Source organism: Eulemur rufifrons, chromosome 15 (assembly GCF_041146395.1).
Source record: "Eulemur rufifrons isolate Redbay chromosome 15, OSU_ERuf_1, whole genome shotgun sequence".
Taxonomy (NCBI): domain Eukaryota; kingdom Metazoa; phylum Chordata; class Mammalia; order Primates; family Lemuridae; genus Eulemur; species Eulemur rufifrons.
Window position 1 is genome coordinate 23,610,037 of NC_090997.1, and position 13,018 is coordinate 23,623,054.

The 13,018-nt window shown below is 36.7% G+C and overlaps 1 protein-coding gene across 10 annotated transcripts in view; it reads right to left on the reverse strand.

The window, feature by feature from the left end:
* Nucleotides 1-13,018, reverse strand: part of DST (dystonin) — a 443,403-nt gene that overhangs the window by 48,547 nt on the left and 381,838 nt on the right. For all 10 annotated transcript variants that reach the window (XM_069487494.1, XM_069487495.1, XM_069487498.1 and 7 more), the window contains 6 exons: nt 9,243-9,362; nt 8,936-9,043; nt 7,356-7,574; nt 3,277-3,480; nt 1,810-2,041; nt 711-937 (listed from right to left, as the gene is read on the reverse strand). In XM_069487494.1, the coding sequence (XP_069343595.1) occupies nt 711-937; nt 1,810-2,041; nt 3,277-3,480; nt 7,356-7,574; nt 8,936-9,043; nt 9,243-9,362 (1,110 nt within the window). The remainder of the gene's footprint in view (nt 1-710; nt 938-1,809; nt 2,042-3,276; nt 3,481-7,355; nt 7,575-8,935; nt 9,044-9,242; nt 9,363-13,018) is intronic.

Here is a 13,018-nt window from a genome sequence, read left to right on the forward strand (position 1 = left end):
TGAGCAACCGTAAGTCATACGATGTGCAGAGTCCTTTGCATGAGGAAAGTACTATGAGAACACAGATGAACTAACTCTGCTAAGAACACAAGAAAAGACTACATGGTGCCTAGTAATTCAACTGAACATTGAAGCTCAGTTTCCAGAAGAGTGGCAGTGTGCAAAGGCTCAGATGCTAGGAAAGAGCAAAGCAGTTTTGGGGAAAGCCACTTTCTAACTCCTGGAAGAGAGGGAGCTTGGTAAAGGAGTGGAGGGAAAAATGACTTTGGGATCACAGGCAAGGGCTAGGCTGGGATGTAAAAGCTGCATGCCCTGTTCTAGGGAGGGAGTCTGAACTTTTTCCAGCGGGCAATGGATCTTTGAGGAGGATTAGGCAGCAAGACGGTAAGAGCAGATCTAGAGAGACGACTGGCAGCAAGGTTAGATGCCTGACAAGGAAAGACACTCTACACTTTGGATTACTTTGGAAGCCAAAAAAAGAGATAATGAGGCCCTAAAACAAGGCAGAAACAGTGGGGATGGAGAGAAATTATTCTAAACAAATAGTCTCCAAGTGAAATTTGTGGGTATACTCTATCTCCTGCTGTATCACTGCACATTCCACTTTTGAAACCAAATATAAATTTTAACAGAGTAATTCTGAATGTTTACCAAAGGAATCCAGGTTTCATTATGGCATAACTTATTTAAAAATGAGATTTTCTGCTTACCTCTGCTGCTTCTTGCTGCTGTTTTACTACTGAGGGATCAATTCCAGGATCTTCCAGGTCCCGGATGAAATCTTGAGTATCTTTAGTGGTAACTACCAGTGACATGTGATCACACCAGAACTTTTCTGCTAGTTCCATTACGTCTAGTAGTTTGGCTTCCCTTTCTTCCACCAGCGTGTGTATGTTCTCCCAAATGAAAACCATTTGGTCAAGCTTATCCTGAACAGCTAGGGAGCAAAACAATACCAACAAGGCTATGGGTTAGCCCCATGGAAGTAATACAGCCGAATGTTTTAGATTCAACTTGCTAAATATCTAAAACTGAGCCAAGTTTTGGTTGACCCCAGTCTAGTGGGTGTATCAGTGGGACCTATCCCAGACAATGCAAGGTCGCTGGGTCTCCACTCCTGCTGGACCAAGCTCTTCCTGACAAAAGTGGATGCTCAAAGCTAAGTGAGGTCACAGTACAAGGAAGTTTGTCAAGTTTCAAGTTCACTAAGGCTGGCCTTAATCCAAAAGAAAGTGTAATAATTACCTAAGTATATTTTTTATGCTCTCCAAATCAAGAATAAAATTGTCTGTTCAGTCTCAGGAATATGATGATGTAGGATATGTATTTTGGGCTTGTTTCTTAGAATACCCTTATCATGAATGTCTTCTATACACAACACATGCTCTTCCTTTTGATGCCCAGCGCATATTTCTAAGAGGGCTGGCTATGGCCATGGTTGCCATTTCTGTGGCTATGGCCTGGAGTAAGCATTCTACGTAAGCTAGTATAGTCAGTAGTGAAAAAAGGAAACGCCTGGGTTTAGCCTTATAAGCATTAAGCTTTAACTTACTGGTTTAAAAGGCCCGGAGAGCACACGATCTTTGTATAATGGCATACTTTGTATTTGAATGACTGATTTTACAAACACAGGAAGACATTAACAAGGGATAAGTGTACACAGTCCTTTACCCTAAACACATCACATTGATAATACCTTTTCTAAGATCTGGCATTTTGTTATGCAATTGAACCATCAGTAAACAGCATAAAATTTTGGAATTGTTTAAAGGGTAAAATTTAATTATTTCCTTATTCCAAAATTATTACCTTTGGCAGATATGTCTTTATCAGTGCCCCCAGATCTAGCAATCATTTCCTCTCCTCTCTGTTTGAGAGTTTCATACAATGGTTGTAGCTTTTCCATGTCTACTGACACATTCTTATTTTCACTGATCTGCTCCTTGATCTTCTCGACCTCCGCAGAAATAGATGGTGGCTGCCTCAAACGCTCCACAATGCGCTCCAGGCTCTCCAGAATCTGATCTGTCTTGTCATGGAACTAGTAGTAAAACAAAGGGATCAGATATGGGGAAAAAATCTGTAACACCGAAAGTAAAATTGAGATGAAAAAAATCAATTTATATCACAATTGAGAATTAAATCTTAGCCCCTTTATCAACATATCCATCCAAAGAGTTACATTCTAGCTGGTATATGAGGCATGATGAAAGTCATGATTTGTATGTACTGCCTATGTAGAATAGACTTAGTTTCTTATAAATAGTGTATTCATTAAGAGGGGTGTATGTTAAGGTATAACTGGACCACTGGACAGCAATATCTGCTTTACCTGTTGCTTCATTTTATTATCATAATTCAAATTAATTTTTAAAAATAAGTTCAGTAAGCTAGGTGTTCATTCATTGAAACTGATTGTTTTCCTTTTTAATGACTATTCTGGCACCTTAAAAAATTATATTAGTAAATGTGAAATTCATGAACAATTTTGATTAGATTCAAGGATTCCTTAGGTTATGCATTTCCTGAACTGAAAAATGTTAAAAAATTTAAACAAAACAAAAACTTCCCCAATGTTGTATCAGAAGTTTGTATTTAATTCATGGTCAAACACATAATCAGATACGTGGGAGAATTTTAAATTTGTGTTTGCAAAGATACCGCAGACAATTAAGCGAAGTTATAAAAACTTGTTCATTCACAGGTTCTACCCTATCCTCAAAGTTAAAGGAAACATCACGTAGGATTACAAAAAATGGACGACTCAAATGTCCTGTACCTAATGATAAAAACCATTATCACTGGAAATGGAAAAATCTATAGGTATTTCAAAATTTGACTTCTTGAAAAAAATTTTCAAAAAACAGAAAAAAATCAATTTCTAACTTCACATTCTTTTTCTTCTTAGTCAGCCTATTATTCTTTCTTCTTTTTGCCTTCTTGGGAGAATTTTATTAATAATGCTTTCTCTTATCTCTCCCAATGACAAATATCACATTTTACTCAGGATGGACACTTAGTTAAATATTTGGACAATGATGACAATTGCATATTTCTTAAGTCACTGAAAATTATTTTTTATTGTCCACAAGCAGGAAGAGAAATATAAGGGCAGGACCCAAGCAAACATCACTTCCAAGAGACAATGACATCACTACCCAGATTTAATGTAGTGAAATAATTTTAGTTGAAATTTAATCAGAAAATCCAGGAAAATGCCTTTCTGTGCTCTGCTGTTTGGCAGAACTCAATTCTATTTCTAGTGTAAATGATTACCTGAGTTGATTGAGAAATGGCTTCATCCAATGCCACAGCTCGCTTTTTGACATCTTCTTTAATTTGACTGTAAAGGGTGTCAGCTGCCACATACTTCTCTTGGATAGAAAAGCCTTCCCCTGGGCTCAATTCCAGTAACTGTGGCCCAGTTTTGTTCATCTTATCTATATGAGGCTTGTGTTCGGCTATCAACTCTCGCAGTTGCTATAACAAACCAAACAGCTTCTCAGTATCTCAGGGTCACACCTCCACATTACAGCTGTCTACACTCCCAATGCATCCAGCTGGAAAGAAACTCCAAACAAACACCCTCCCCATCACAAGGCATTTAACACACGAAGGCTCATACAACCCTTTGCCAGGAAGAGATGGCCCTGACACAAAGATTAAACAACAGTCTGGTCATGCCAAAGCCCCTTAAAGGGTACTCACAAAAATGCTGGCTGAGTAAAATAATGAATCCTAGTTCATAAGGCGTTTCATACCAAGAGCAGCACATTTTGCCAAGAGCATTTGACAATTGTATTTATATACGTGAGCCAACATAAAATGAATGCACACATATTGCATTATATATGTATGTATGATTTATTCTACACATATAGGATATAGACATACATGCATGGAGGAACCTATTTCTATTTATTATTTTAAAATGTTAAAGCTTACAAGGGTAATCAATCTATCAAATACACAGCTGTATACTGAGCATTATTTGTAAGGTGTATTTAAGGAAAAATGTGTGTCATATGAATATGTTGCATAATTTTGTCATCTAATCAAGAGATAGAATGATATGTACACTAATGAGTGGGTGTGGAATCCAAGTGGAGCCCATTCCCTCTAATGGAGAGGATATGTTGGGAACCTGAATAAAACTGGAACATCTACACACTTCACGGATCCCAGAGCTTCCACTGAGAAGTTTTTCTTGGGTCAAATCCAAAGCCATTCCCAAGGGGAGATGTCTTTGCCTGCAGGTTTCTCTGAGGCTAGCCTCCATGCAGTATTGAGGGGATCTTGCATTATTGATTAGGTTCCCTCATGAGCAGTTCCTTGTCCTCACCAGAATGTATAATTTCCAAACTGTTTGCTGTCCACCCCCTAAAAAAGCCATCTCTGAGATTAACTATCTCTAGACTGTCAGGAAAGACAGTCTAGAGATCAGCTACCAGTATCTTCCTGGAAACTTTAATTTCTATCATTCATCAAGAAGAATCACCAGGAGGGCCATAAACGTAGTTGTTATTGAAAGTGTTTACTAAAATCAATCATACAGATTATTTCGAGAACTTGCTGAGAAAATTGGTACATTACATCAACTATCCCCAGTGTAGCAAATTATTTTTTAAGTTTTTCAGAGGAATTCCCTAAAACACTTTTGGATAGGACTAAATAAACACAAATTCAATTTTAAAAAGGGAGGGGTCTAATCTAACATGTTGCACGTAAGAACATGGGAGGGCCACGTCTGTAATCTTGTGCCTGCATGTTCCGGGCTGAGGTTTTGTTATTTTTGTTTCATATAATTAGATCATATCTTCCTGCTGCTTTACCAAATGGAGGTTGTGATGGTAATATCAGCAATATACAATCTCATGGAAAAGGAAAAACTGTAGATGTCACACACATTCCAGTTTCAATATTCTAAAGGCACGCTTGGGTAACAAGCTTATACTCTGAGTTACCAAGAGGCTGTAACGTAAAATGCAAGAGCTCTGCTGAGATTTCTTGAGTTGCCTAGAGTCTAGGCAGATCTCATCTGTACAGCACCACCATGATGCAACTTGGCTTGAGGAGTAGCAAGATGAGCCAGTTTTAGACTGTTCCATGACAGGCAAGAGAACACCTATTGGATGTCCACTTGGGGGTATGTGTGTATGGGAAATAGGGCCAATAAGAGGTGCCTCTTGCCTCACATGTGACAAAATGATTCTTGGCAACATACTGTCATAGGAGTGCAGTCATGCTGGAGATTCCTAGTGTGACTTTAAGATTATCTATCACTCGGTAACATGGCCCTTGGAGCCATTTTTCATTCCTGGCTAGAATGAACTAGATCTTCCCGAAAACTAGACGGATAGGATGTTGTGGAGCTGGAGAAGAAATGCCATTGTGGGACACTACAAATATTCTGAAATGGCAAAGCTTTCAGTTTAAACAATTTGAAGACTTGGCTACAAAGTTCTGTACATATACAATCACAAATTTGTTTTGAGAGCTTAATGATATTGCAAAAAAGGAAAATTGACTTTGTAAATTTCAGCTCAATAATGAGCCTTTCCATACTATTTGATGTTATGCTAAAAACATAGCCATTCAAATCATCTGAAAATTGGTACAACCTCTATGGAAAACAGTATGGACATTCCTCGAAGAAATAAATGTAGACCTACCATTTGATCTAGCAACTCCCTGCTGGGTATCTACCCAAAGGAAATGAAGTCATTTTATCAAAAAGACACCTGCACTCGAATGTTTATTGCAGAATAATTCACAATTATAAAGATGTGGAATCAACCTAAGTGCCCTTCAATTCATGAGTGGATAAAGAAAATGTGGTGTATGTGTACCTCAGAGTACTACTCAGCTATAAAAACGAAAGATATAATGTCATTTGTACCAACATGGAGGGAACTGGAGACCATTATCCTAAGTGAAGTAACCCAGGAATGGAAAACCAAACACCATACGTTCTCACTAATAAGTGGGAGCTAATAGATGGATACACACAAGCACAAAGCAATATAAAGGACAGGAGAAACCAAGGAGGGGTAGGGCAGGAGGGTGGGTGTGAGATAAAAACTTACTTGTTGGGTACAGTGAACACTATTTACCAAAAGCCCTGACATAAGCATTGTACAAGATATCCATGTAATAAAAACCTGTACCCCCTTAATTAATATTTTGAAATAAAAAAATTTAAAAATTCCGTGGATTCAGGATTTCTACCACAAATAAACCTTTACACTAAAATTCAATTCAATTCTACATAGTTTGTCTTTCTCTCTCACTGAATGACTTAGATAGAACCTCATAAGATTTCTATTTTGCCCTAGTGGTCTCTAAAGCTCTCTTCTAAATAAATACTTCAGTTAGAGATAGTCTTCAGTGCCAATACATTAAAAAAGTAAGATTAACAAGTATGTCACATATTCCAAAAAGTGATGTAATATACCCTGAGTTAAACTGCTCTCTCTCTCTCTCTCTCACACACACACACACACACACACACACACAGACCATGATTAGTCTCAGAGTACCTCTTGTACAGATTTGGAAGAGCAATTAGGTTCACAAGTCCATAAATAGCAAGAACTCCAGGTTTTCTCCTGATAGTCTTGAACCCTCTCTCACCCAAACCGTTGCAAAACTTTAAGCCACATTAACAATTAAGCGACTGTTAAAATGAGGTCTTCATAATGCCATTTCATGTATGTTTAAAACTGATATAATTATAGTTGTAAAGGTATTCCCCAGTTTACTTATCGACACAGGAGCAAGAACTTAAAGAGTTCCAGGTACAGAAGATAAAAAAAAAAAAGAGAGAGAAACAACTTGTCTCTATTTCAGTATTTTTCCTGTTCACAGCTTTCACGATATTGCTACTTTGACGCATTCATTATATTGTACATTTTCTCCAAGCTCAATGGCCTTGTCTCTGGCTCATAGGGGTCCAAACAAGGCTGTTCCGTGTATTTCTATTCTTTATTTACATTCTAGATATATAAACTGAAAGCAATTTAATGTGTGTAAATTGAAAGAACTTCAAAAGCTTGTTTCTGTAACATTTTAAAATGAGAATTATTTTCTATCCAGATGGTTTATATTTCATACTATTTATAGCAGTTGTGATGTAATTAATGACATATACAATGTGGTCTATCTAAACAAGTCTTCCCACTGTAACCCTAGATAAGAAGGTAAGCAGTTATGAAGCAAGCAATTATGCAGACCAAAACACAACATTACTAAAACGTCCTATTCATGTGAGGTGTCTAACAGCATTCAGAAACACCATAAACATGATGATTCTTTTTTAACGGGGAGTAGAACATTCTCTTTCACACCAAGCTTACCCGATGTTCTTCCTGCTGTTGTCTTAGAGTTTCATATTCAAGGGCTGGGGCAGGAAGTTGCGAGATGATTCTTTGTGTTTCTGTCAGCCATGGCCAAAGTTCTTCATATGTTTCCCAGAACTGGTTAACCAGGGACTGTGCCCGTTCTAGCTGCAGATACCTCTCTGAGTTTATCTGGCAGATGGCATCATACTTCTTCAGTACCTTGTCCAGTTTTTTCTAGAAAATAAGATGATGAAATGTGTTTCATCGGTCAGGCCAAGTGGCACCCGTGCTCCAGAATGCTTTGTCCGGCACAGAGCAGGCGCTCAACAAATGTATGTTAAATAAATAAGTCCATAAAAGCTATTTAGATCTTAATCATTTCCATGTATAAAAGTTCATTTTAAATTAAAGGGCCTCAACTTATTTATAAACAAGGCACTGAGCTCTCCGAATATAATAAATAAAACTCTCCAGCCATTCTTACAATGTCTTCAAGGTTAGAAAACAAGTATGATATGATTCTAGTAACATTTACCTTATTTTCTAGAAAAAGAGAAAGACTATTTTTTGCAAATGAAATTGTAAGAAATTCTAGTCAACAAAATTAATTATATATATTAGAATTAACATAGAGCATTGTGCCATACACTGATTTTATGGGGCAGTCACAGTGATACAGATGATATAAATTCATAGCAAAAGCTAATAACAGCAGATAAAGCACAATAGCAACCCAACAAACCACAGAATAACAAAGAAATTATTTCATGATGATCTGTATTTTTCATGTCAGATTCTTTACAAAAATAACAAAGATTCAATTATAAATAAGCAAATTTCCATTGCAGAGCACAAATAAAAGAGAAAGTATCACTATATTGCGCATTCTGTTATTTTATCTATGGTATACCTTAAAAGCAATGAATACTCTTTAAAATGTGATTTTAGGCATAGAGAGCTATATGTATTTTTTGGCCATGAGATATTTTTCCTACCAGAAGCATTAATATATATTAATTTCTTTAGGCCGCTCAGATGTCTGAATACGAATTGAACATTTTTACTTGTGGCTGAGTTCCTACCAATTTAAAGAATCATTAAAGTAACACAAACTGGATGCTTCCTTAATTACTCAGCTCCTTTTTTCCCTGTATAGCTTACTATAACTTTATACAAAATGGATTTTAGCATTAGAGAGAACCACATATTTTGGTCTTTGTTTCAGTTCAAGAGGCCCAAATGTCCCTGAAGCATATAAACAATAGTTAAATATATACAAACAATAATTTATACCAATAATAATGGTAATAATACAGCTAACATTAATTAAATGCTTAATGTGTGTCAGTTAATCAAGGATTCAAACCTTAATAGCCTTTATGCCTATTAAAATGGATTGTGCTCATGGTAATTCCCTTAAGGAATATTTCTTTCACTGTTATTCTGTAAACTTGAAAAATGCCTTATTTAAAACTAACGATTTCACTGCTTAAATAGCAGCTGCAGATAAAGGAAAAGTGCTTTTCTAGGACTGAGAGCTTAACACATGCTGTTTCTTCAAGAGTCCCACCACCAGCCCCCAGACAAGATTATACCTTCATTGACTGCTTTTCCTCTTCACTGCATGTGGTCATGACTTTATGCCCGGATTTAACAAGTTCATCAATAATATCCTTGTGTCTCAAAATCTCCATGGTGAACGTCTATGATTTACCAAAATAAAGACAAAAACATTAAAAAAAAAAAAAGCATGTGACTAAAATGAAAACAATTAGGTGAAGTAGTTAAAAATAACAAGTAACATTAGAGGGGTCTTGAAAAGTAAATCATGCAAGCACATTTTATAGACTTGGAGCACACCAGCAAATAATTTAGATGGCAATTAGAAATGTATTTCTTCACCTTTTGAACCTGCAGCTGAGCAGAAGTCTGGTCTTGCTCAAGCCTGATGTCACCCAGAGACATCAATTTCTTTTCTGTTTCAGTAATCCAGGATAACTCAGCATCAGCTGCTTGGTCAAACTAAACAAAAGATAAATAATTAGGTCAGCAAGTTCCTGTAACTGGTGTCAGAAAAATACCTATCTACATTTCTTTTAAATATCCTCATTACACAAGTGGAAAATCTGAGCTTATCTCTTCAGGGCATCTTAAAATAATTCATGATAATGACTGAGTTATAAAGAAAGGAGAACTTTCCACAGAGTAATTAAGCACAAGCTCTTAAAACATGCTGAATTCATAACACTGCGTTAATGATTTTAAGACAGCTAGCACTGTTGCCTCCTTTTGTAGCAGTCTTAATAATTTGCTCCTTAGGAGTACTATCAAATATAACAGCTACAAAAGTCAACAGCTAGGTACCATCTTTTAATCATTTCACCCATCACCTCAACTCATATGATATGCAGATAGCATTCATGATTCCCAGCAAAAAGAATGAAACATTCCCATTTATTTATTATACCATTATGTATAAATGCATTTGTAAATATATGTCTCTATGTATGCAGCATGTACTCCCATATGATTCATGTATAATTTTTGAACATCTCATTTAATAATGGCAGAAAACACTTTCAAGAGCATTCATAAATATTTTAAGAAATTTTATCATCCTGATCATAACAGTAATTCATGAGCACAGTAGAAATTCATAAAGCACAGAAAAATATACAGGAGGAAATTAAAACATGGAGGTAATACTGTTGGTATTTTAGTGTATTTTCTTCCAGAAGTTGAAAGAGAAGATTTGTGAAGGTCTAGGATAACATTGTATAAACAGTTTCATATCCTGCTTTTTCATTTATTATGAACATTTCCCATGTCATATTCTTTTTAAATAACATCACTGTATTCTAGCATACCTGGATATTTTCATTTAGGCTTTCTGCATTTTTTGCTATTATATAAACAACCCTGTAATGACTATCCTTGTGCATAAGTTTCTGATGGCATCTCTAATTAGTTCCTTGGTGTAGATTCCTAGAAGTGACTGCAAAGTCAAAGAGCATGAACATTTTTAATGCCTTATATCAGATAAGCCCATTGCTTTCTGGGGCCAAGCAGTTACCATACGCGAATAAAGTGGGCATGTGACACCCCAAAGCACCAATGATGAATGATAACGAACAATGGCCTCCATTGGAAGAAACAAAGGAGAATGAACATTGTGGGTACTCTAGTCCAGTACTGGTAGATCTGCCAACTTTTCAAAAGAAGCTGGAAATCCAGATGTGGGTAGGGGAATAGCTAGGTTAGGGGAAAGATGGGTAGAGATAAGAAAGTAACTTAAAACATAATTCATACTTTTAAAACTCTATGCAACACTATGCCAACTAATGGGAAGATGGAGTAGATGAACTTTCCTCTGTTCTTCATGATAAGTATGCCTAAAAATCCTGGGCATTATATTATATATAGAACATACAAGAGAAGACACCACAAAAAGAAGAGAAGAGAGCAGAACTGCTATGGACCTTAGGCCCTGAGGGATAACATGGTGGTGAGTTCTCTGGGTTTTCTTTTTGCCTCACTTATCCAGGATTGGATACTAGAAAAACTGGCAACATCAATGTGTTTGAGAGCAGGTCTGCCTGGGGCTTTGTCAGACCTGCTCTCTTTAGCCAAAGGACCAGGAAAAAAGTAGCCTAGCAAGACAGAAAACTTTTAGACCGTAACTACTCTATTCCAACCAAACACCACAGAAAGAAAAAAACTGTGGCCCCAACCAGGCTCATGCCAAGGAAGGATGAAGGGGAAGCCTAGACTTCTACCCTCATGAGGCTATGACAAGGTCCCCAACACCCCTGCTGGGATGACGTTAGAGAAGGCCAATTAGGGAGCCAGAACCTTCATCCCCACTGGCCAAAAACAAGGCCCCACCCCACAGTGTCACTGGAGACCATGGGGAGAGCTGGAACTCCCACTCCCACCCAGAAGTGAGGAGCACACCCCCTCACTAGCAACAGAGGTTGCGTGGGGAACCTGGACTTCTACCTCTACCTGGTAGGACCCTCAGCTTCTTTTCCCAGAGTGGTATCAGAGAAAGGCAGTTAAAACAGAAAGTTTAAAATCCAAGACTCATAACATTATATAAGAACCGGACGATCTCAAACTGAATTAAAGAAGATGATCACACAGAAGACAATACCTAGATGGCAGAAATGCCAGAATTATCTGACAAAGATTTTAAAACAGCTGTGATAAAAATGCTTCAACAAGCATCTTTGAATGCTCATGGTTGAAACAAATAAAAAATTAGAAGGCCTCAGCAACAAAATACAATATCACATCAAAGAAATAGAATACACATAATAAAAGAAGACCCAAATGAAAATTTTAGAACTGAAAAATAATTGAAATAAAAATCTTAGTGGATCAGCTCAATGAAGGGGACAGAGGAAAGATTCACTAAAGTGGATGATAGAACAACAGAAACTACACAACCCAAACTGAATAATAGAAAAGAGACCAGAAAAAAAAAAAAAATCCAAGAGAGCCTCAAGAACCTGTGTACCCATAAAAGAAGATCTAATATTCATGTTATCATATTCCAAAACAGAATGGAAAAAGAGCTTGTGGCTGAAAAAGTACTCAAACATTTTTGAAATGATAAAAGTGTAGATGTGGAGACTAGATTTGTGGTTGACAGGAGTTTAGGAGAGGGTAGAGGTGGGAGGGAGTGGGCGTGGCTATAAAGGACAACATGAGTGATGGCCACGTTCTGTATCTTGGCTGCATCAATGTCAATATCCTGCTTGTGCTATTTTACTATAAAGATATTACCATGAGGGAAACTGAGTAAAGGGTAAAACAGGATCTCTCTGTATTATTTCTTACAGTTGCACGTGAATCTACAATGATCTTATAACAAGTTTAATTACAAAAAGAAAAAAGCAAAGCAATTCTGCGGGTAACATCTGACCTGGAAGTTCCTGTTTGCATTCTCTCCTTCAGATATATACTGTCAGATTGCCCTTCAGAGAGAATGTGTTACTTTATATTCTCACAAGCAGTTTTGCTGTACCCCCAACAATATGGGGTAGAATTTATTTTTTAATATTTGTCAAGCTTAGGGGCAGACTTTCTTTCATTATAAGGAATCCAAGAAACCGCTTGAAAAAGTCTATCTTAATCTGGCTCAGTAATTACAATATTTAAGTTTAAATGGAGCTACTCATTAGCAATTATTGGTTAATATGAAAACAAAAGAAAAATATTTCATCAATGAATTCAGCAGCTTTAGGTGTGGAGAAAGAATCCTCATGAAAAAGAAGTGAAAGAGTCTTCTAATGTGGATCATTAGCTTTCAAGGCATACACAATGAAGCTGCATATTTGATAGTTCAGGCCTTTCTACCTGAGTGTAAATGCTTCAAGATATTCGAATAAAATTTAACAGTCATGAATTTTTTTCTTCTGTTGTCCCTGAAAAAATAAAGTGATACATCACCCCTCTTGTTTGTGCACAGGCTGTTAAAAGTAAGACAGCATTAATATGACAGTTCTATTAATAATAAAGAAAGTCAGGCTGTTAAGAGTTAATATTCACTTAACACTATGTCTCCTCCCTTAAAAAAAAAAAAGTATCCAGTGAAAACCAGTATGATGATACCATCTAAGTTGCCAAAATGGAAAGCTGAAACTTAAACAATGTTTCTTTGACCAAGTCAAATA